This window comes from Zonotrichia leucophrys, chromosome 8, assembly GCF_028769735.1.
Source record: "Zonotrichia leucophrys gambelii isolate GWCS_2022_RI chromosome 8, RI_Zleu_2.0, whole genome shotgun sequence".
NCBI classification, from domain to species: Eukaryota; Metazoa; Chordata; class Aves; order Passeriformes; family Passerellidae; genus Zonotrichia; species Zonotrichia leucophrys.
The window spans coordinates 18,941,295-18,965,806 of record NC_088178.1 but is presented as its reverse complement, the minus strand read 5'-3'; the positions used below and the strand labels follow the sequence as shown (position 1 = coordinate 18,965,806).

At 40.5% G+C, this 24,512-nt stretch overlaps 1 protein-coding gene across 1 annotated transcript; it reads left to right on the top strand.

The window, feature by feature from the left end:
- Positions 1–93: 93 nt before the first annotated feature.
- On the top strand, positions 94–21,385 carry DNAJB4 (DnaJ heat shock protein family (Hsp40) member B4). Its single transcript, XM_064719670.1, has 4 exons — positions 94–247; positions 13,218–13,503; positions 15,828–16,402; positions 17,377–21,385. Exons 2-4 carry the CDS (start codon positions 13,293–13,295, stop codon positions 17,608–17,610), a joined length of 1,020 nt encoding a protein of 339 aa, XP_064575740.1. The 5' UTR covers positions 94–247; positions 13,218–13,292; the 3' UTR covers positions 17,611–21,385.
- The last annotated feature ends 3,127 nt before the right edge of the window (positions 21,386–24,512 follow it).

Genomic DNA, 24,512 nt, shown 5'->3' with positions numbered 1-24,512 from the left:
TCGCAGGGGGTGGGGTGAGATCGCGATGTTTCCACGGGAGGCGCGAGCGCTTGGAGACGCTGCTGATAGGGCCGGGAGAGTCACGTGGGGCGAAGGGAGGACAGCGCGCGGGGGGGTGGGGGGAGGCAGCGCGCAGTTCTCGCGTCATTTGCTGTGGAGCCGCGGGTGCGCGCGGAGGAGCGGAGGCTGCGCTGCGGGGGCTGCCGGGAGCGCGGTCGGGCCCGGGCTGAGGCGGCGGCGACGCTCGGTGAGTGCGGGGGGCGCGCGGGACCGGCCCGGGGCTGCGGCAGCGCCGCCTGCCCGCGCCGCACTGCGCTTTAGGGGTGCTCTGCCTTCCCAGCTGCTGCTCGGGCTGTGGCGGTGGCAGCGGCGGCGCTGGCCTGGGTTGAGGCGGGGTCCGGGGCGCCGGGCTGTCTTCCCGCCGGAGCGCGACGGTGCCCCGGGGAGAGGCTCCCGCGATGCGCGGCCGCCGGGCGTTGTCACAGCCAATAACGCGGGCGCCGTTTCCGGGGGAGCCGCCTCGGCGCCTGGCGGGGCAGCCCGGCCGGCAGGGGCGGGGGGCGGCTCGCCGGCCGGTGCCGAGGCGGCGGAGCGGCCGAGCCGTTGGGCCCAGGGCAGGGCCCGCAGCCGGCCCGTCCCGCCGCTGCTCGCGGCCCGCTGCCATCCTGCGGGCGCGGCCGCTCGTTTCGAACGGATTTTTGGGTCGTTCCACACCCCGCGAAACGGGACCAACTCTCTCCTCTAGCGGAGCTTCGCTTGCTTCGTCCTGCGGTTGTCCATGGTTGTTTATTTCACAGCCGAAAATGTTCGTTGTTAATGTACGATCTTTAGAGCTGGGGGATTGTGGTCTTGGCTGCGCCAGCATAAGCTTTAATGAAAAACTGGAGTGTGTAATGCTTTAATCTGGGTCCTGTTAAGGTCCTGTGACCCGGTGGGGATGAAGTGTCGTGCTGAATAGGTATGACGGTGTTGTAAAGGCTTCACATCAGGATAAGGTCGTAGAACATTTCCTTAGGAATCCTAGCAATAGACTGCATAAAACCAGAGCGGAACGGTGTACGACGGCGTTCTGAATCATTCTGAGGACATGCTTTACAATTTTTAAAGAGTATTTCTATGTATTCAACTGTTCTTTTTCATCGCCTCCTGGTTTACATAAATGTCATGCCTTTTTTTTAACCATACCTGCTTTTAAACTGAAGCGTGACAGGTCTCTTCCAGCCTGAAGTGAGTGTGGTTTGTTTGTGGTCAGTGCTTTTACTTGGGAAGCTGTTGGTTTGGGTTTGGTCTGCCTGGGGCTGTGTGCAGGGACTCTTGGATTCGCATAAGAAAATAGCTCTCAGTGTTTTCCCTTCCCTGTCCTTCAGTGCTGCCTTGTAGCTCCTTGCTGCCTTAAGGCGATTGTAATTGGGATGAATTCAATAGACTATAAATCACAGTGTTGCTGAGCTCAGATTATCCTGCGTTCTCTAGTGCAGGTAACTTCACTAAAGGCAGCTAAAAAAATGCTAGATTTTTAACTCCCATAATGCTATCGAGGTAGTGCAGTTGAGAAAGGTTAAAAGAGTAATATATTCCACAAAGTTAAGAATTCCTATATGCTTCTAGGCAGATGACAGTGTATTGCTACAACCAGGTGAAACTTGCTGCCCTGAGACTTTGGCTGCAAAAGCCTGTATATAAGAATTAGCTTATACTTTCCATTGATGTAGCTGTGTTAGCTGGAGGGATTGGGGAAAAAGTTAAATTACTCTTGGAGTGTGGGAATCTAATTCTTATGCTTGGCTCTTTGCTGCTGTTGCTAAACACTCTTTGTTCATTCTTTTAGCTACTAATAGTTTGACTGTGTAGCAAGTAGTTACTTGTATAATTTGAGTTGAGCAATAGTAGTTGAGTGTGACACATTGAAACCGCTCCTGGCCAGTGGCTATGTGTTTTCTGGCTCTCTCCTGACTGGATGAAGGGCAGCATCAGTGTGCTTTGAGTTTTACAGTTACAAAATGTGCTGCTGTTTCTTTGCTGAGTTCTGTGAGACAAGCCAGTAGCCATGCAATGCTGGGAGTTTTTAGGCACTCATAACACCTTGGGCTACTACAAACACTCTTGTCTGCTATGGTAAGTGTTCTAGTGGAATTCATAAACAACTGATGATAGGCGAATGTTAATCTTCAGGGGTCTTTATCAGCTTTTTGCTGCTCTTTGAGGTGATGCTTTATTTGAAGGCTGAGAGTGATATTTAGGATGTCTGTTATTCTTCGATCTTCTCAGTTCTTGAAGTCACTGTAGGCTTTACAGTCAGAGTATGAGATTTAGCAAACTGAAGAGGAGAACGATCTCACAGTATTGTACGCTATATAAATATTTTGCCTTTATTTTCACTGTTCCTAAGTTGATCTAATGACCTTTATTAGCACTTTCATCTGTCTGTGTTTCCCATGATGGCACTTAGAACCTATCTGCTAGAAAACCACATCTCTTAAGCACTCTTGTCTTCATTTCCCTTTATTAGATGATATTTCTGTTTAGAAATTATCCCTAAGGGATTAATTGATTCTGTAATCTGTGAATGGAGTGGGGTGAGGATCTAACCCTCTCACAGTGCTCACTGCATTTTTTTCGATGTTGCTGGCATGTCACAGCAGCGTACAGCAGGATGTCCTGCCTTCTTACTTGCAGGAGTTGCCTGCACTGCCTCTTTCCTCGATGCCTTCTAGAAAGTTCCATGTGTTTGATGTAAATAGTAGTTTGCTTGGGCTGCCAGAGCATGAGAGCATTTGCTGTGCAAAATAAGGTTCACTTCATACAGTAACTACTCTTACTAAAGAAGGATGAATAGTAGAAAAGTGAACATCTTACCTTTCAGAATCTTGATAGATAGATAGATAGATAGATAGATAGATAGATAGATAGATAGATAGATGGCAGTATAAGAAATAGAAGAATATGGATTTTTAAAAGTCTCTTCACTGTTTCTTTTAGAGATTGGAGGATGATGTCTCCCTTAACTGAATTTACCAGATGATGACATCTCCCACGGTTTTCAGGACGTAAAGTTGTTTTTTGCAGTAATCATCAGACTAAAATATTCTACTAGATGTATTCACTGAGAAACAGTGAGTGTAAATATCTGACAAGTCAGAAAACCTTTTATTTGTGTGGGTTATCACAGATTTAAGTAATGGATGGTTTTGAGGAAAAAGTAATCATATGCTGTGTGTGAAAGAATCCTTTTATCAAAAGGTCCTCAGGGTATTTCTGTATTAGTTCAGGTATTGCAAAAGCATCAGTGTAAAAGTGTGGAACTGACACAAATCCTCTGCATAACCAAAGCCACTTCAGTGCATTGAGTTCTGCTGGGTTGATTGGTTTTGTTTTTCTCTTTTACAATTCACTTCAGCTTTGCTCTGTGGTGACCAGACTAAAAGCTAAGGCTGTTCTGATAGAAGTGATTCTCTGGTACAAGTAAGGAGACCTCTCACAAGGTCAATAAGTAAAGAATTCCATTTCTCATGCAGTTGCCTGTGCAACCCTGTGGGTACCATGTTTTGTTCAGCTCTGCCTCAGTACCCTGAAGGCCTGTATAGAAGTGCTGATGTTCTCTGAGAGAAGGATGGCCACTGTGATCGCTGTACCTGTGCCTGCCCTGCTTTCTGCAAGGCATTGCTGCTCGGCTGAAATCTGATGATTTCCTCACTTTGGGAGGTGTAGATCAATGGATTCAGATCCTGTCAGCTGCTGCTCCTGCACTGGCAAAGTGTGTCCAGGATCTGCAACATTATCAGTAGGGAACTCCCTTCAATAACTGCTGAGAGAAACAACTGTTGATCTGTCATGAGTTTTTATATTTAATACATGTGCACTGAAGTAGTAATTACAGTTTTCAGATCCACAATTTGGGTAGTATTTGGATAACTTTTACATAGCGAGTTTGGGAGGGGAAAAAAATGTCATAGCTGGTGATTTTGGCTTACATTTAGTCATTCTGCCTTTCCTAGAAAAAGGTTTTAGTATATTAAAACTTCATAGAGAAGCTGAGTAAATAAAGAATCTTTAGAGCTCTTCCCTTGCAGGCTTTTTTTACTCTTGTGCATCTCGTTTGATATGTATTTGATATAAAATTTTGGTTACCTTCCAGGAGGCTCTGAAATGGCATGAAGCCGCCGTTGCATTGGGTATGTCCGATGTAGGAGGATAAGTCAGAGAACACTCACTCCTTCCTTAGGTACAGCTGCTGTGCAGAGACGGGATCCTTCTGTAGAAGGAACGCTGTGCCAAAGGCAGCTGGATAATATTAGTCAGCGGGATCGTGTCATCAGTGCTCAGCACTGACTTGTTCCAGGGGATTGGGTGTTTTTGTGGCCATGTCATGGGAAAGAAAGCTTGGAGAGCACAGAGAATTTACTGTAAGCATCTGAAAAATTCTTCCCCGATGGGGGAGAATAGTGAAAGGCCTTGCTTGAAAAGTTGGGCGGTGGAGCTGTCTTGGAAGTTGCATATGAATAGGGATTAGAGAGGCTGAGGTGGGGACTGAGAGACTGTGAAAGGAGAGCAAATGATTAATGCAGCAGTGTCTGTAGAGGATGGAAGTGTCTTAAAATATCCCTCTGTCAGCAATGCACTGAAGAAAATGCATTTAAGACCTGTTAATTAGTGAGTAAGTACTGTATTTAAGGCATAATTAATATTCAGAATTCTCTTCTTGAAGTGGGAAAAGCTTGATTGCTCCAAAGCTTGATTGGTGTACTTCCTTATTACCCAGGCCTGATCTCTAGCAGTATTCTTTCAGATATTGTTTAATTAAGCTAACAATTGTACTTCTTGATTTGTGAGAGTCAGAGCATCTTATTTTTAAACAAACTGTTGGAGTATCATAGCATAAATTAAAGAAAACCCCAAACAGGTAAATCTTTTCTGAGTCTGAATTCTGATAGTTTCTTGGTAGAATAGATACTGAAATTTGGTATTGCTTCAGAACACCTAGATATTTTCCTGCTGAGTTGTACCTTTCTCGTTTTACCTTCTTTATCTCTTAGCTAGCTATGCACTATTTAATCTAGAGGAATAAAGTAATTTAAGATATTAACTGCCAAGTAGCTGCTTTTTATCTTGAAACTTTCCTAGGCTGATAGAGAAGGGGGAAACCAGTTATGAAACATAACTTAGCTATGGGATGTGGTAAAACATTGCAAAGAGTAGTGAGCAACTATTTTGACTTCTCTTCCAGCAGATTGTAGTAAATATAACTAGGGCTGCTTGTCTTTCTGTCTCCTGTAGGTGAAATACATTCTTACTGACATCTGTTCTCCTTTCACGTTGAGCAGCATTGTGCTGACATCTCCTTTTTAAATTCCTCTCTTTGTACCACCGTTCAGTGTGTGTGTTTTCAGCCTTGCATGTAAAACTGGCTGCATGAATCAGAGCTGCTGGGTGGGATTTTGACGAGCACACTCTGGAAAAAGCATCTCGTGTGAGCACCTTCTTTTGCTTATGTAAGAGCAGTGGGATCACATGTCCACAGCAAAAATGTGGGCAGTTCCTTTTTTGGTAGTGCATTAATAACCTTGATCTTGCATGAGTGTAACAGCAATTAAAACAATACAGTGTAGCTGAGTCGCTTTTCAGCTGGATTTATTGTGTTTGCAGTTCATCTCTCCATCAAGGCTAAAAAAATAGTTCATTTTCTTCTGGAAACTATAACTTCTCACATTATTAAAGGGGAAGAAACCTCAAGAAAACAAAGAAAATTTGCATGGGGATTGTGCAAGCATCTTCCACCTACCTTTCACCCACCCTATCTTGTGTGTGGCCTGTATTGATCAGTTGTTTCTTATTGATAGCTTTTTAATTATGTCAGAAAAAAAAACGAATGCTTTTGCAAGAAGAAAAAATAATTTGCAGACATGACTTCTGTCTGTTCCTTAGTTATGGAACATGACAGAAGTAGTGATAAAATTCTACAGGAGTTTGTCAGCCTTCTGTGTAAACCTGTGGAGTATATTCATCGTTAGGAAAATATTTCTATAATGTGTTGTGTTCCACTAATGAATGTTCCAAACCGGCAGTGTGGTGGGGCAGTGGTTTGTTGGTTTTTTTTTGTTTTGTTAATAGAACAAATCCAAATACCTAATGGTAGGCTGAGAACCATTGGAAGGACAGACTTCAGGTTCAGATCAGGTCACATCTGAGTTGTGTCTGTGCCAGTCACAGAGACGTTTTTGCAAGAGCTAATCAGTGAGGAATATCTTTATTCTACAGGTGCCCTGATTCATTATTTCCGTATCTTTTTAAGACAGCAGGTTATTACTTGTATTGTTTGGTGGAAAAACCCCACTGGGTAACTTTGTTATGCGTGAAGGAATTGCTACTGTGCTTAAGGTAAACAGTAAATAGTTACAGGTGCTAGATACCCTCCTTTTTCTAGGCCAAAAGAGATGATGTGCTATTCTACAGCCATCGAAGTAGATACTAAATAAAACACACTGCCCATCCTAATGTTTCCTGGGGGTCAGAATTGTAATAACTGACCTTATGTAGGGTGTTGAAATAAATGCCTTCTCAACGCTTTCTCAACTCGAGTTTCTTCAAGGAAAGTCAGCTGGGCTTATTGTGGAAACTTGTGCTGGGTTTTCCATTGTCCTTTTGCGTTAATCAGTGCATAGCACTGGTATGAGGTCACAGAAGCTCTCCTGCCCCGGGGTTCATTGGTGGAAGATGTGGTCGGGAGCCAGTCCAGTTCTCAGGTCTGAGCTGCTGCCCTGTGCCCAGCCCCGAGCAAATGGAGCTTTGGGCTGTGCCAGCTGGCCCTGGGCTGTGCCCTGGGGAGTGCTGGGCTGCACAATGAGCTGCCCCTCCTGTCCTTATATTTTTAGAGATATTTCTGCCCCTTTTTGCACGAGGGGGGCTGAACCTCTTGACTGTGAATGTCAAATTAAGCCTCAGTTTACTGAAAACATCTTCACAAGTGCAACTAAATGCCTGTTTTTAAAAAGTGTATTTATTGTAAACACCACCTCTCTATTTAGGTGGAAAACAATACAGATATAGTATAGTATACTTATTCATTATTTTCCAATATTTGTATAATAAGCACATCTGCAGGACAAACAAGTAGAGGTCTACCCATTTTTTTTCAGTATCTTTTTAATTTTCTGACATTCCTGCTCTGGTTTTTTTGTTAAAACACAGTGCATCTCTTTTTTATTTTTTCAGTGTCCCAGTGAATATTCTTATTTATTCAGTGTCCCACTGACACCATTATTGAGTCTCCAGTGTCCTTTGGCAGGGAATTCTATCACTTAGAGAATTTCTTCATTTCATTATTTAAACTAGCTTCTTCTGATAACACTTCGCCTCTGGCAATGGGTATAGACCTTAAAAGATTCATTTCCTCCTTCCTCCATCATTTGTTGACCTTGCAGACCTTAGTGACTTCTGTGTTTTTTGGAGACTGAAGAATTCAGTCCTCCTCAGTTGTTTCTCACGTGGAAATAGTTGCATTTTTTTATTATCTGTTATGGTTCTCTGAACATTTTTTATTTTAAATAATACACATGGTTGAGGGGGCAGAATAGCTGAGTGTTAACAGTGTAGATGGACTCTTGGCACTGTAGTGTTTACATGAGTAATGTTTTCTGCGATTTTTGTGTCCTAGTATCTCCTAATACTTGTTTACTTGTTTTTTTGGTTGTTTTTTTTTTTTCCTGGCTACCAAGCAATCTTGTAGTCTTTTTGTCACTGATCAGAATTAATCAGTACTTTTTAAACCTTTTCTAAACAATGTATATTTTAGTAAGTGGTGTAGTCTTCATGCTGAGAAAACAGTGTGGGGCATGCAAGCCCCTGGCTATGTATAAACTATATGTACATCCAATAAATCCAGTAAATCAGTCCTTTGTGATGGTATTGAAACATTCAGTGTGTTGGCACTTGAGAATCTGAAAGAGTTGGATTGCAGCAGTATGTTTGTTTAAAAGAGTTAACAGAAGGGCTATAAGACTTTTTACAATCAAATTAAAAGCAGCTAGTCTTGGAGGGGAACAGAGCACACACAAAGCATTAAGCCGTTCATTCTGTGAAATATCTTTACTTGTTGTATAACCAGCATGAGAAGGTTGGTGACACGTGAGTCAGAAACCTGACTAGTGCAGTGTGATAAATATGTGATTGAGTCTAACTCTTCATTTGCATTTGGCTATTTCAGGACAGAATTCCTTCAGGCTTGGGCAAATTCCTGAGTGATAGCCATCACAGCAGCAGGTAGTTAGGACAAAAACCCGGGCTTTTTACATGTAAAACTAAAAGAAAGAAGTTTGGCTACAGTATTTCTCTGTTTTCTTTGCCCCAGACTTACAACTTAAGTAGTGAATTGTGCAGAACTTGTTAAAATCAAACACTTTCGCGGAGGAAAGAGAACTTCAGCTTTGCTGTGAATGTGGGGTTTTTTTGCTAATAACAGGAGGCATTTCTCTGTACCGAAACACTGCGCTTTTCCATACAGATATTTACAAAAGAATGTGAGGACATTCTTAACTCCTTGAAGTTCCCAGTAGTGTGTTAAACAGGCATAGTCAGTTACGGGAGAGAACCTGGTGAATGTTTTGCAGGATTGGCATTTTTGCTGATCATCACTCGAACTGAGCAAGAATCCCTTCAGAGAAATGCGTGGGTAGGGATTGAAATGGGGCAGAATCTGAGTAAGGAATTGAAAAGCACCTTTGGAATGTGTATTGTTGTAGAAGGGGGAAGTCTTAACTTGTAGATGGAAATTCTTTGTGTTGCTTTGTGTGGCCATACTTTGGATGGTTCCTTTTGAGTTTCCAAGTGCAGTCCTGTGTTTTCATCCATCTGTACATCACTGCTGAATCCCAGGAGCTCTGCTTGCTTTCACATAGTTGTTCATTCCCTCTTAGCAGTGAAAAGTTAAAATGTGGATGTTTATTCCAAGAGTATTTCTGTGTTCCAGCCATAGTAAAGATTGTGACTTAGTCAGCAGGAATCAGATATGAGGTGTATGTTTGCTATGTTCTGATCAGTGTGTAATGGAAATAATGATTTCCCGAAGAGAGGAACCCAACCCATAACTTAGCATATCATAAACTGTAGTAAGTTTTAAAGTGTGATGAATGTTTTCAGTTGTACATTTTATTTTTGACTTTTGGTCTATTGTTACAAAAAGTAATAAGAAAGTTAAAACTAATTTTTAAAAAATTACTAACATCTTGTCATGTAGTCTTTTCCAAATGAAGTTGAAGGCTATGTGAATCACATCCTTAAAAATACATTTTTGGGATTCAGAAGTGGTAACAGTGTATCTCTGGTTTGAGATTTTACACTCAATAATTCATGTAATTTCTGGAATGTATATTTTAAGTAAGCTTTTCCACAAAAGACCTTAAAAATATATCCTTCGGCCTGTTGGCAGAATTTAATGTATGTTCCAGTAATATTATAGACACTGTTTTAAAAGACATACTGCCAATGAAAATATAAAACATATTTCTTGATACTAGGACTGGTGTAACCTAAATATAATGAATTTATTATAAGTCATGTGGCATCTCACTTTGCTTTTATGATTATTCATTTAGCTGTAAAGTCAGCCCCAGAATTCTTATGTACAGTTAACTTTTTTACTTCTGTCACAGTAGCAGTTTCCACAGAGAACTCAAGTAAAAATTTGATAAATTTGGTTCTTACTGTGGTATGAAGGGCATTACTAAATGAAGCTTTTCTTTTAGGGCCATCCACTAGAAAGAACTGTGATGCTCTGCAGGTTCCACTTTGCATTTTATGTTAGATATATTTTTTATACTAATTATTGCTTCTCTTGTAAACTCCAAAACTTATTTCTGTGTATGATACCAGCTACTGAATAGTTCTGTGCTGAAACTCGATTTAATTATAGAGTTCATGAATGGGGCTTGCGTGTACCAGGTCTTATTCACAGTATAAATTGTATATAAGGTACAAACATAGCTCAGGCAGCAGCTACAGCCAGTTCAAAATGGTAGGGAGAAGAGTTTTAGGACTTTTTTTCCAGGTAAAACAATGGATAATGTTACAGGAAATTATTTTATTGTATATGGGTGTGCTTTCTTCAAACCATTGTAGATGAGTATGAATTTATTCCATTCATTAATGTGGGTTTGCAAATATTGTGCACTTAATTGTGAAAGCTTTTCCTGGGGAGGGATTTGGCTCCTGTGCCTTGACATTTATGTGCACATGTGTATTTATAGTTGTGATCTGTCTGGAATTTGCCTTTGTGGTTTTGTTTGCTCTTTAAGTTGTTCTGTGATCTAGTCCTGTCTTTCTCAGTTTTGTTTCTGTGGTTTAATAAGTGAGCAGTACAGAAGAAATGGTTTAATTTAGAGCAAATAATGAGCATTTTTATTCAACTCTAGGGAATATTGACACTGTTCTGCCAAGAAGCTTTTCCTTAACACGTTGGTGCTAATTTATGATTAATCTATAATTTGAGTTCAGTATGTTATTACGAATGCTTCTGTAATTTCTCTCACTTGTTGTGAAGGCTTTTTTAAAGAAATCAGCTGATTCAAAGCTGATGTTGTTCCTGTGACCCTGCCCCCACTTTCTGCCAAACAAGACTTAAAGCTCTTGGCGTATGTACGTGAGTTAAACTACAGTTGTTCTGAGAGAATAATGGAAAAGACATTTTAAAGCAACAATTCTCAAGTGGAATGCATTAGTCAGGCTCTGTCTCTGAAGTGCAGCTTTTAAAGGAACAATTTTCAGTTTCATAGTGTGTATTTCATACACATTTTTTGATAAAAAAAGGAAGTCCAGTATCGAAAGTGAATGTCATAGGTTTTGATCAAAGAACATAGAAAATCTTCTAGGTAAGAGATTGCTTATATTAGGCAAGTTTTGCATGTTTTCAAAATTTTATTCAGTTTTCCTGGCAATAACATTTTTAATAGTCTGTTTGGCATTTTAGTAATTTGTTACATTTGAAAATGTACCATTTTTTTTCTCCCCAGTCAACATTATAAAGCTTGAACTGAAATTCCTTCCCCCCCCTAGTTTATACTGTAACAAAAACCAGTGATGTAAAAAAGCACTGGACAAATACAGGCTGTTAGCTTTCTCAGTACAGAATAGGAGTACCATGGCATTACCCTGAAGTAGCTTGTAAGAACAGAAAGTCACGTCTGAGACTGCCTGTTTTGGTGGAAAATTGTTTTACAGGATTGACTACATCCAAGAGCTTCAGAGATCCCACTTGATACTGGAAGGATGATAACTTTTTTCTGTGTATGCCTGAAATGGAATATAGCTGTTGTATTCGAAGACTGTATAAACAAATAGCTGATTATGTAAAAGGTTAATTGAGTCATAATGTGATATATCAGTTGGAGAATTACTGTGGTAGAGTGAGGGAGAAAGTTAAGTGATGGTGGGAGGGGGTTTCTGTTATGTTTTTGAGGTGGCTTTCTGGCCAAGTATATTACTGGATTTGTACATCTGAGAATTTCCTTAGCTTTCTTACGGAATCATGCTTAATCAAGGCTTGGCTTATGGCCTTACTAATTTTCTAGCTGTGTAGTTTAGTGCTTCTGGAAGGCTTGAATGATTTACAGGACTCACGGCTGCTGGTTTGTGAGGGCTGAGAGCGCCGGGGGCCGTGTGCGGGGCCCGCCGGGGCTCTGTGCTCTGACTCGTGCCGGGGCAAAGCCGTGAGCTCCCAGCCCAGGGGCCGCGGTTACAAACACTGCAGGGACCTGTGGGGCTTGGACACAAAGCAGCAGGCTCTGAAATGCAAGGATTCTGGGAAATGGGCGTACTGATGGAACACATCAAGGTAGAAACTCTGGAAGGAATCTAGTAAATTCTGTTGCTGACATTGGAAAAGAAAAGATAATGGTGTGAGGATTAGGAGGATGATGCAAGCTAAGAAAGTGAAAGTAAAGTTCCAAATCTTTTTCTAGTACTTTCTGGTTAAGGAAGCATTTTCTCTCCCTTCTTTCCAGTCTCTTGCAAGTTTGAGCAGGTTCTAGAAAACGGCTTCAAATGTAATGCTCCCTGAGTCAGAGGATTAGTGGGTTTTATTGTTAGAAGGAAGGCAGCCTCCTTCATAATTCAGCCTAGAGTTGTCTTCATACAGACAACATCTGGATATGACCCAAAGTGTTGTATTCTAATACTTTGTTCCAGGGAGGAGTAATTTTTCAGTTGTGTTAACCTGTCATGTGGTTCATTGACCTACTGACAAACGTAGCTGATTTTTTGACCTTTAGCTCTTTACAGAGGTACGAAAGAAATCTTGCAGGCTAAAACTTCATAGCATTTTCTCTATGGAGCATGAGAAATACTTCAGTAGTAGAATTTGTTTTATATATTTTAAAACAAATGTGTAAGAACTAAGTATTTTTCTGTTATTATCATCTCATCAGATGAAAGCTATTTGTTTGGTATATTGCCATACTTGTATAATAATCTTGGTATTTCCTATTCCATAGAAGAAGGCTGAGACAGGATTTATGTTTTGATCTGCTTTAATTTAGTGGCTTGAGTTGTGGTAAACAAAGTGGTATTTTTTTCCTCAGATTCATTCTTACTGCTTAATAGTATATGGCTATGGTCAGCTGTGGTTGACAGTGGCTTAATTTTATTTTTAAAGAAAGGAAATTTTGCTTTCAGAAGCTTTGTCGTTGATACGGGTGTAAAATTCTTCATAGCCTTTGCTGGAAAGGGTACAGCTCCATGTTGATATATTTGGAAAAGAGTTATGTACAGCTGTTTCTATAGAAACAGTGAAGTAAAACGCTATAATTACTCTGGGTGGGCTTCAGCCTGGTGCTCGGGCAGAGGAGCCCCGGGAGCGCCTGGCGGTGCCGGGCTGGCGGTGCCGGGCTGGCGGTGCCGGGCTGGCGGTGCCGGGCTGCTGCAGGCGCCGTTCCCGCTCCGCTTTCCCCCCTCAGCTCCGCTCGGGCGCTCCGGGGCCGGGCTGGCGCTGGACGGCGAGAGCCGAGGCCGGCGGCGGGGAAGTGACGTGAGGGGCTGGGCGTTCTAGAAAGAGCGGCCTGCGGGGGAGGGCGCTGCGTGCCCGCTCCGTAATGCTTTATAAATGAGCCACGGGGCACGGAATGGAACAGGACGGCCTCTCCGGGCTTTCTTCATGTAGCCTAGAGTTTGTTGTTTTGTAGCAGCTCTGTTTGTTTCGATTCAAAGTTTGATTTTTATTTTTCCTTCTCTAGCATCTCCACCCTGCTAAGACACTGGACGCTGCTTCCTTTACAGCAAAGAAAATCTGAATTCCTCCAACGCTCAGGATGGGGAAAGATTACTATTCTATCCTGGGAATTGAAAAAGGGGCTTCTGACGAGGATATCAAAAAGGCTTACCGAAAACAAGCGCTGAAATGGCATCCAGATAAGAACAAATCTCCCCATGCAGAAGAAAAGTTCAAAGAGGTTGCAGAAGCTTATGAAGTGCTGAGTGATCCCAAAAAGAGAGATATTTATGATCAGTTTGGGGAGGAAGGTATGTATGTCTTTGTTATGCTTTGGTCGGTCACTTTCATCATGTTGAATGAAGCAAAGTAAACATGTGAAGACATAGTATGTGTTCCTCTTTAGACAGTGTATTTACAATGTATTTGTTCTGCTCATGAGATTTTAAGTATAAAATGCTGGGTTTTAATGCTGGTAAAGTTTTAATTTCCTTATTTAATGGGGCTTAGTTCAAACCCCAAATACATGACAGGCAAAAAGTTACTAAACAGAATAAGTTTCTATCACCCATGAATAGCTTTCTGTGATCTCTTACTGCTGCCTTCCTTTGCCAGAGCAGTTTTTGAGATGCAGTTCAAAAGGCTTGTATTCTTTTTTAAAAATTTTGCTTAAGGCCAATCTGCTTGATCTAGGCAAAGCAGTCCTTCTGAGCAAAAGCCCAGGTGTCCAGCCTGTAGTTGTCCTTGGCTTTGTGCCTAGAGAGGAAAGAATTTGGCTGATGTCATGAAATACCAGAACAATTTTTTAGCTTTAATTGTAAACAGTGATAACATGCCAAGAGAATGAGGCCTCAGAAATGTCACATTTATCCTAAAATGGTTATCTGGAGAGGATGATTTTTTTTTATTTTTTTAAATTTTTGACCGACATGACTTTCAGTCTTATGATTGAGCAACAGAGGAAGTCATTAACATCCCTTTCCATAAATGTGTATGATATCAGGAATTCCTTTTAAAATAACAACTTCCGTTGTGACAAGTAGGCCTGCTCATTGCTATTTGCTCAGGGCCATGTTTTTTACAATTAAACAGCTCTATTTAGTATTTTGGGCAAAGATATAAAGTATGGTCTTTTGAAATGTTGAATGTGTGAATATCTCACATGCCTCAGTTACTCTCTAAGCTCTTTTGAGAGGGTTTTAATGGAAATGCAAAGGGTTGGGGTTTGTAAGAAGGAGGAATCCTCAGTGTTTTTGCAGCCAGGAACTGGATGTACCTTCAGTAACTTCTGGCCAGCTATTCCAGGAGGTGTCCTTCTGCTGTCACAGATTGAATCCCCTGATCTGCATATTTGGCATTAACAGTAGTGTGTCAGAAGGATGTTTGACATCCAACAAACTCCAGTTTAAGTACTTTTGCTCTGGTATTGAAATGTCTAATGTCTTAGCTGGTTAATGTCGGTACCCAGCATTAAGGTTATGCATGAGAACACTGAGCTAAAAAAAACCCCTACAAACCCCTCTTTCAAATTTATAGAATGCCTCCCTCATACTGTAAGCCTTCGTTTTTCTATGGTTATAAAAGTATGATAGCAGCTGTGGTTTTGAGTTGATCTAAGACTGAAAAAAAAAGTTTAAAAAACAAGCATTTGAAGTTTAAGACTTTGACTGTTTACTTTAAAACAAAAGTACCTTAAGAAGAACTTTCAGCCTTCTAATAGTCTGAGAAAGCACCCTAAAATGGTTGGTGGAGAAGAGCACTGTTACAAGGAAGTAATTGATCACTTATTGGGAAAGAGGCATTGAAAAAATTGATTTTAGCTTGATTTGAAATGGGAGCGCAGGAAGTACAAGAGGATTTTCAGTGAGAGTTCTTGGCATGAAAAAATGAGATTTAGATCTCACCATGTGAAAGAGAGAACAAAACTGTTGAGAACCTTCTGATATTTAGCACGGACATGGTGATAGTGTCTACAAGGAATTTTGTATCAAATGGATCTTAGTAAGTTCCATGATGCTTTTATTTGTGGCTGCATTGAAGAGACTTCCTATGCTTTGTACCATAGGAACACAAGCTGTGATAGTTTTGGGGTTCTAAATTTAATATTAAGGAAGCATATGTGTACTTGACTGTTGGCATGTTACCTTTTACTCAGAACAAATTGCAGGAAAATGGGTAAATCTCAATAACTGAGTTAGAGCTGAGCTGTAGAGGCTATGGAATATGTTGCATATGATAGTGAGTAATTTTCCCCAGCAGTGACCTTGTAGAAGGATGCAATTCCCAAAACACTTTGCAGAGTAAGAAGAGTTCAAATCAAGCAAACCTGTTTTCTGCTCTTAAGATGCTAATTGATTAAAATAACTGGTTTCAATCACATGAAATGAAATTGCCAGTGTCAGAATACCTGTTCTTCTGAAGTCTTTGTAGAGCTTCAGAAACCTTGCTGTTCAAGCTATTGAATTGCTAGTTAGTACCTCACATTCTCATGGTGAATCCTCCCTGAAAAGCAAACCTTTCACTCTACTGCAAATATCTTTCTGACTCATCAGTCCTAATATCATTACACTGTACAGCAGGAAAGCTTATACTAAGTCCCAGTTTGTTTTTAACTTGCCTTATTTTTCCTGTTTAGGTCTTAAAGGAGGAGCTGGAGGATCTGATGGCCAGGGCGGCACCTTCCGGTACTCCTTCCATGGAGACCCACACGCTACATTTGCAGCTTTCTTTGGTGGCACAAATCCTTTTGAGATCTTCTTTGGGAGGAGGATGCCTGGTGGCAGAGACACTGAAGACATGGAGGTGGATGGTGACCCATTTGGATCCTTCAGTAGTTTCAGTATGAATGGTTTTCCAAGGGAAAGGAATACAGTTGGCAGCCAGTTACGTCGTAAACAAGATCCCCCTGTAATCCATGAACTGAAAGTGTCACTGGAAGAGATCTATCATGGCTGCACGAAAAGAATGAGGATTTCACGCAAAAGGCTTAACCCAGATGGCAGAAGCGTCCGAACAGAGGACAAAATCCTCACTATTGAGATCAAAAGAGGATGGAAAGAAGGCACCAAGATCACTTTTCCAAAAGAAGGCGATGAAACACCCAACACGATTCCAGCTGATATTGTTTTTATCATTAAAGATAAACCTCACTCTCATTTCAAGAGAGATGGATCAAATATTGTCTATCCTGTTAAGATCAGCTTAAGGGAGGTAAGTTTCTCTTGTGGTAGAACAATTCTCTTGATGTTATTACAGTATGATACAATGGTTAAAGCTGTATGGTGGCTGTGTGTGTAAGGTATTTTTTTTTTCTTAATTAGTATCAAGTAGAGAAATAAACTCTTGATTTCATAATGAACTTGTAAGTTAAGCTACCTTAAGGAATTCTACAAAAAGTGTGAAGTGAGGTGAAGCACTTAAAGTAGTGAGGGAGGGAGAAAAGACAATATTTAATGTTAATGTGGGTAATAGAGTTCCTTCACAGATAAAAGCCTGTTTAGACTCATTGCATTGTTATGTAAATTGGACATTATCAGTGTATACTAAGTGTGCTGAATCAGGTGAAGTTGTAGGAATCAGTCTTACTCTCAGAGATCCTAGTAATGAAAATAAACTGTTGGATAAAGCAGGTCTGCAACATTCCAACTTTGGTGCAACAATATTGTTTGAATTTCTTTAGGCACCACAAATATTCACATAAGACAGCTGTGATTCTAAATGCCTCTGCTTATAGACACTTAAATGTTCTGAAATTTTATATAATAGAGCTTGATAATGTATTAGGAAAAAAGTCCTGTGCAATGTAAACAAACAAAAAGTGAAATGGGATTCTAAATTTCCAATGGAAATTTCCACTGGAAATTTAGAAGACTGACATCTGTAGAGAGTAAGGAGTTCATTCTGCTTAGCTCTCTTTATTATTTGATAAAGTCTTTGAAGGACATAAAAGCTCAATTACCCTCCAGTAGCCATTGTGTAACATTCATAAATTCAGTGATACTCAACAACAAATTAAAGTTTTCTCTTTTTAATAGAGGAACACAGTATTAAAATTTTGAAATCTGAGAAGTGCATAGGAGAAATGGTATTTAGATTGCTAGTCACTTTTAAATAATCTAAATTCAATTATAGGTACAAAAAAGTTCTGACCAATTTCTTTTTCTCCTATTACAATCTTTCTTTAGGCTTTGTGTGGCAGCTCTTTCAACGTGCCAACGATAGAAGGAAGAACCATACCCATGACAGTCAATGAAGTGGTAAAGCCTGGGATGAGAAGAAGAATTATAGGATATGGTTTGCCATTTCCCAAAAATCCTGACCAACGGGGAGACTTAATTATAGAGTTTGAAGTAATTTTCCCAGATAACATTTCTCCAGCATCAAAAGAAGTACTTAGGCGAAATCTTCCAGTTTCATAAAATGGAAGACTGTGTATGTCAACAGATTAAAATAGGACACTGGAAATGCAGAAGACTGGCGAGTCTGCTTTAAAAGTGCAATCTGTAACACCTAGTGGAATCTTTGGTTTTTTTTGTTTTGTGGGATGGGTGGGGGGAAAATACTGTAATGCTGCATGAGAAGAAAAGGGTTTAAGTAGAAGTCCTACAGATGAATTCTGCAGTAAAAATTACAGGGAAAACCACTCATTTTGTTTTACATCTTCCTAATCAGCAATGTTTAGTCATTATTTTGCTTAATATAATTACAGTAATTTTTTTACAAAGTCAGTGCATATTTCTGATACAGTACTTGAACCTCCAAGTACATTATTTCTTATATCCTCACCGTGTCTATAACATTACACATTTATACAGAAATTTTAAATCATAGTAGAGATACACAAAGGTATAAATATTTTAAAGAGCACATGAGAGAGATCATTTCAGTATGTTGCCTTCCACTGCACAAAGCATAGGCCAGAAAAATCAGCTTGGACTCCTGACCAGCTCCCCTGTGCAATGAAAGCATTCTCTTTATTGCCTCCAGAAGTGTCAGGACTGCATTGTGGGTGTGGCCAAGGGCACATGGCCTGAGGAGGCAGAGTCGCCATTTGCTGTGGGATGGTTCCTCAGCCTTCAGGCAGAATAGCAAGAAGGGTTCTTCAGGGACAAGAACAGCAAATATGAGCCTGCTGTTGAATGGGGCAGGGAAGCTGGTGACCAATGACATGGAGAAGGCTGAGGTACTCTGTGTTGCCTTTGCATCAGTCACTACCAGTAAAACAACCATGCAGAAATTCCAGGCCCCTGAGACTAGTGGGGAAATCTGGAACCTTGGTTGGTGGTGGAGGATTGGGTTAGGGTGCACTTTACCTGGAATTCTGTGAGCCTGGCAGATTGCACCCTAAGTGTTGAGGGAGCTGGCTAAGCCATTGCAGGGCCACTCTTGGTTATCTTTGAATGGCCAGGGGGATTAAGAGATGTTCCAGTAGATCTTCAAAAAAACCAAGAAGGAAGATTTGGGAATCCACAGGCTAATCAGCTTCACCTAAGGCCTTGATAATATGATGGAAAAGAATCCTCCTGGAGAGCATTTCTAGAAGGTGGTCGGGGTAGCCAGCATAGTTGTACAACAGGGAAATCTTGCTGGACCAGTCTTACTGCCATCTCCAAGAAGCTTTGGGGATTTGGGAGAACAGTCTGAGTTGTTTACCTTTTACATCAGCAGGCAGACTGGTGAAGTACAGGTTGGATAAGTGGGAAGTGAGATGGATTAAAAGCTGGCTGCATGATGGGGCACAGGGAGTTTAATCAGTGGCACCAAGTCCAGTTGGAGGCTACTTAGTGGTGTACCCTCTGGCTGAGTACTGGGGCCAACACTAGTCATCATCATTAATGACCTGAATTATGGGATGGAGTTTACAAACCATATAAGATGGGAGGAGTAGCAGTACCACCAGCTGATGGTCCTGCCTTTCTGAGGGGCCCCGACAGGCTGAACAACTGGACACAGGATTCTCACCAAGTTCTGTAAGGGGCAGTGCTCCACTGGGGAGTAACTGGCCAGCAGCCTGTCAGTAAACTGATTGTGAGCTGGCAATGCAGCCTTGTGGCAGCAGAGGCCAAAGCTTTGCTAGCAGGTGAGGGGAGATGATCCTTCCTCATTACTCAGCACTGATGAGCATCCATCTGGAGTGCTGGACTCCCTGGTACTTGAAGGATACAAACTTAGTGGAGCAGCTCTAGCACAGAACCACGTGTGAGAAGCTGAGAGAGCTGGAACTTGCAGACATGGGAAAGAAAAGAGTTGGGGGAGATCTTGGCTCCTTCAGGAGGGAATGAAGATGGAGGAGTCAGGCTCTTCTCAGCAGCTTTCAGTGACTGGACTAAATGGACACAGTTAGGGGTTCCATCTGAACACAAGGAAACAGATTTTTACTGAGAGGATGATCAAACACTGGAACAGGTTTCCTAAAGAGTTTGAGGAGTTGCTATCCCTGGATACTCATAGCCTGACTGGACATTGTGCAGGGCAGCCTGCTCCAGCTGACCATGTGTGAGCAGAGGTGTTGCACTACATGGTGCCAGGAGGTTTCTTGTAAGCAAAATCATTCTTTGAACTTGGGCTTGGCATTTTTTGCTATGGGTCATGTTCTGTAAATGAGGTTTAGCCTAAAGATGGTGCTCATGTGACCGTTCCGTAGGGAGCAGGTCTGTGCCAGATTGGAAAGATGCACAAAAAACCCTGTAAAAGCATTTGGCTAGGGCAGGTATTTAAGGATCATGCTGATCACAAGTATTCTTTATTTTCAAAGGCCAAACTTTACTCCCACGAAGAAAAAAAAAGAGCTAGGTCGTATCTAAAGCAAAGTTTGTTTAAGAGTCAGTGTGGGATAGGGGTTGCCCAGAAACTTTCTATGCTTGAATTGAGTTACTTTTTTAAAATTCAAATATGAGTCCGTTGTCTTTAGAGTTCAAAAGTGCATAGAGAGATGGAGAGCCCTCTGTAATAGTCTAGTTTTATAATACAGTAATAGGGCTGGTTCCCTTGGTTGCAGCATGGATTGGTGGAAGAAATGCCTTGTGGGCATGCTTTATTACTTGAGTTTAAAACCATAATACAGTGCTTTAACAACACTTTCAAAGGGTTTGGGGTTTGGGATTTTTTTTGTTGTTGTTTTTCATAAGAAAGTATTTCAAGATTTGCTGTCAGCCTTTTGCCTGTGGAAATGTAGAGGTTACCTGCTCTGTTGGGTAGCCTACAAAATAGCAGTGTTGTATATGTGACTGCAGAAAGTAAATCATATGGAAGTTGGGATTTAATTTACAGTAATTTTTACATGAGTGTAAGAATAATCCCATTTTTTAAAGGAGTAGAATTTCTGTGGGTTATTGTTCAAGTCAATTTTTCAACTGCAGATCTCTTCTTGCAGTACCAGTTAGTTGTAGTCCTAAATCTACAGGAAGTAAACAATTGCTGGAGCAGTATTACAAAGAAAAAAAAATTGCTGCTTAGTGCTTCTGCATATTGTTAATACTATATATTGTTTGTTGAAAAATTTCCATTTCAGTATGTTCCGTATTGCATTTCTTATGTGGTTTTTAAGTAAAAAGTGTAAAGTTGGTTTTTAACTTTCTCTTATATTTTGTTATGATGGCAAATGCTACAAGCTACACAGCTTTAAAGCATATCAACCTAAAATACCTATTTGTCCGTTTAAAAGCTAATGGAATCAAGCATTTTGTAATCCAGGATCTTGTAACCATATCCAACTTGTAAAAAAAAAGTTACAGCAACTAAGACTATTTTTTTTGTAACCATCTTCAGGTAAGAGGAGTAGTGTTAAATTGAGGAATTGCAGTATCTTGTGTATTTAGAGGTGTATATATATATATATATATGTGTATAGCAAACTAAACTTTTCCAACTGTTTTCAAGCTCAAAATACAAAACTTATAGAACTGGTATGAAATAAATGCTTGTATTTCTTTTCTTATGGAGAGATAAAGTATATGTTTCAGAAACCAGCATGTAAAATTACTTCAAAATATGAGAGGAAGCATTAATATCTGTCTAATCCAGGATTCACAAAAAATATTTTTCTAATCAAAAATGTGCTTAAAAGCTATGTTTTAAAACCCACTTGATTATTTAATAAAGCTACTTGGGAGAAGGAAGCAAATACTCAGTCAACTACTATATTTGTAACTACTGAAATACATGAAAATAAAATGGTCATTCATGAAACTGGGATGGGTTTTTGATCTCTTGAAGATTGCTTAGGTGCCATAGAAAGAAGAAGTCATTACTTGCTTTGGAATTCATCCAGCAAGTCTGAAAACCTCTGCTTCTAAAGATCCTTTTCTAATCTCACCAACATGAAGCCTTAGGGATACCCTCAAGCTGTTGGAAGAGTAGGTCAAGCTACATTGCAACCCTTTCTCCTTCCTGCTGCTGTGGTGCTCTGCTTGCTCCACAGCTTTCTGCTCTCCTGAGGGGGTTAGCATTCCATTCTTTCAGCCATTTTGTAGTGCTGGAAGCTTCCTGAGGCCTATTTGAAGAAATGCACTCTGTTGTTTTCTAGTATGTGCATCTTATATGCTAGTCTGACTCAGCAGAAGCAGACTTTTTTGGGATCAGATAGGTTTTCCTTAAACAGTGAAATTTGCTAAACTTAGGGTGAAATTCTCTGCACTTGAATTCATGTGCTAGACCTAAAAAATATTTTCCATGAACATGATACAGTAAGTATATTTAAGAGACAGTTCTACTTTTCCAGTCAGTAAGTGCTAGTCTTCTTCTGCAGCTGACATGAGTGGTTCTTACTGTATTGTTTACTGAACACATCCTACAGAACCAGGGAGTTTGTCATACAGCCACTTACTGTTCAGCACCCAAACTGGGCAGATAGCGGCACTAATCCCCTCATGAGGTGCAGAATCTCAACCCTTCATTTGTCAGATTGCTCAGCAATTGACTCTTGGATGGCATGATTTGTTTCTTTCAGGCTTCTCCAGTTAATTGCTCTATTATTTGAACAGTGAAAATAGAGATCTGTTGTTGATCCCCTTGGGTGTGGAAGGGGAAATGCCTTGTGCTTGTTGCCCTGGAAATTCTGGCTTACCCAAGGGAGGAGCTGTACAAACAAGGATCTTGTTTAGTCATGCCTGATTGCTTTATCAAGGACAAACTGCCACGTTCACACCCTGCTGCCCTGCATTCAAAAACCCTTAACACCACCCAACCAGCACCTGAAATACCTACCTGAGTAAGGGTAGGTAGCCCATGTGTAGTGAAACACTCACTGATAGTGGCATTTCATAGCCAGCAAGGTGACTGTTCACATACATTCTCCACGAATTATGGTTGTTGCATGCCACGAGTTTTGCATCCCAAGTAGTATGTGTGAGGAATGGGGTAGCCTGTAGTGTGCAATATACTTGGGATGAAGGGATTAAATCAATTTGTCTTTTTTTCAAGTACACGGTTTATTTTTCTTTCTAAAACCAAGGCTAATAGCAATTTTATTTCAGTTGTTAACTCTCTTCAAAAAGTTAATTTGAAGTCATTTTTGGGTCCTTAGTATCCTGAGTTGCTGGAGGCTTATTTGGATCTGTTGATCTAGTGTGCATTAATATGGCAGATGATTCCTTAGAAGGTGCACATTCAAGGGGGTCTGAAAATAGGATTTCTTGTAGTTGGAGCAAATGTCTTCTGTCCATTACAGCCTTCTTTTCATTGAGGTTCTCCTTCAGCAGACTAATTTACAGGTCTACAATCCACTCAGCATTGTGTTATGGTGATCAAATGTAAATCATTGAAACTGCTAATCCATCATCTGAGCAATATTAATAAATAATACTTGAAGATTAGGAAAAAGAAGTCCATGGTAATAAACCTTTTCAGTAACAGAGATGAAACTGAGTGTTCAACACTTCTTTACCCTTCCTTCCAAAGCAGGGGACTGCTATGGCAATTTTATGTATGTGCTTTTCTAGGTTTAGGTTTTGAAAATAGGCATTGTGCAGTGTCATCTTCCTCTGATTTAAATGTCACAAGAAAGGTTTCATTTCACCTGTTACATCATGTAACAAATGATGGCATATACATGCTCCTTGCTGTTTGTGTCTTCAGTTTATTTGATCAGCTCCATTGCCCTCATCATTTTTTCTTTCCATAGTTAAAAGCAGATGCCATGGCTCCAAGCTGTAGGTAGGATCAGCATAGTTTTTGTACCAACTTCAGCTGTTTTTCTCCATCCACCTCCATATGAAACACGGAAATACACTTCCACTGAAGAAAGTTTTGCAACAGATAGCTAAATCAGGACTGTTAATGTCTGTGAATTATTTTTAAATAAATCTGCACAACCTCTGTATATATGGAAACTTGACTGTTCATTTAGTAAATCTCATTAACAAAATTATTAATAAACAGTATTAACTGGGTTGTAAGAGTCAATTACCTTTTCACAAGAAAAGGAATGAGTCAAGACAAGAAATAAATACTTGTCACCAATTCCTTTATAGTACATGTTAGTAAATGGCAAAAGGCTTCTTTTAAAAGAAGTTGCTTTTTTAAAATTGAAAACCAGCAAAACCCCCTTAATATCAAGATGAACATGAATAGTTTGGTACTGTTAGTTAATATCTCATCTCACTGCAATGTGATCCAGTGAATGCCAACATGCTGTCTGAATTTCATTCCAGTAATGGGGAAAAAGTACACACAGTTCTGCAATTTCAGAGAAACCTTCAATTTAAGTTCTGTGGTTTCCAACTGAACTGGACAATCAACTATTAAAGTGTGGAGGCAAGTTTGTGCAGTTTTGTTAGATTTTTTATTGATGGAAATTCCTACAAAATTAGTAACAATGTTGAATTCGATTGTCTTCAACTAGAACTGGATAAAAGCCAGAACTGGATAAATTTTTGAGTATTCATTTAAATCTACTACATGCTGTCTTGGAAAAGCTGAAGTCAAATTGGCTTCAAATGTTTTTTACTTCACAGCATAAGCAGTTTAAAATCTGTACGTAATTTCATATAATCAGAGGTGCTCTGATTAGATCTGCTGAGAACTTTTGACTCAGGGCTGCCTCACAGTAATTCATTGTCTCTGCCTGCCTGCTCTGACTCCATGTGCCAGAATGCTGTTAGTCTTTTTTATTGTGCAAGTCAGAAGATGTGGCAAGGCTCTGCTGCTTCTCCCTGTGCCTTTCAGGCAGTTTCCTTTAGAAGTGCTGAATGTTGCTCATGAATTTTGCACTCATCACATCCTGGGTGGATTCAGTGCACTATTGAGCAGTTCCACTGAGGTGAGCGTGGTTACTTTGGAGCACAGATATCTCCTCTAATGTGAACTTCCGACTACAATATGG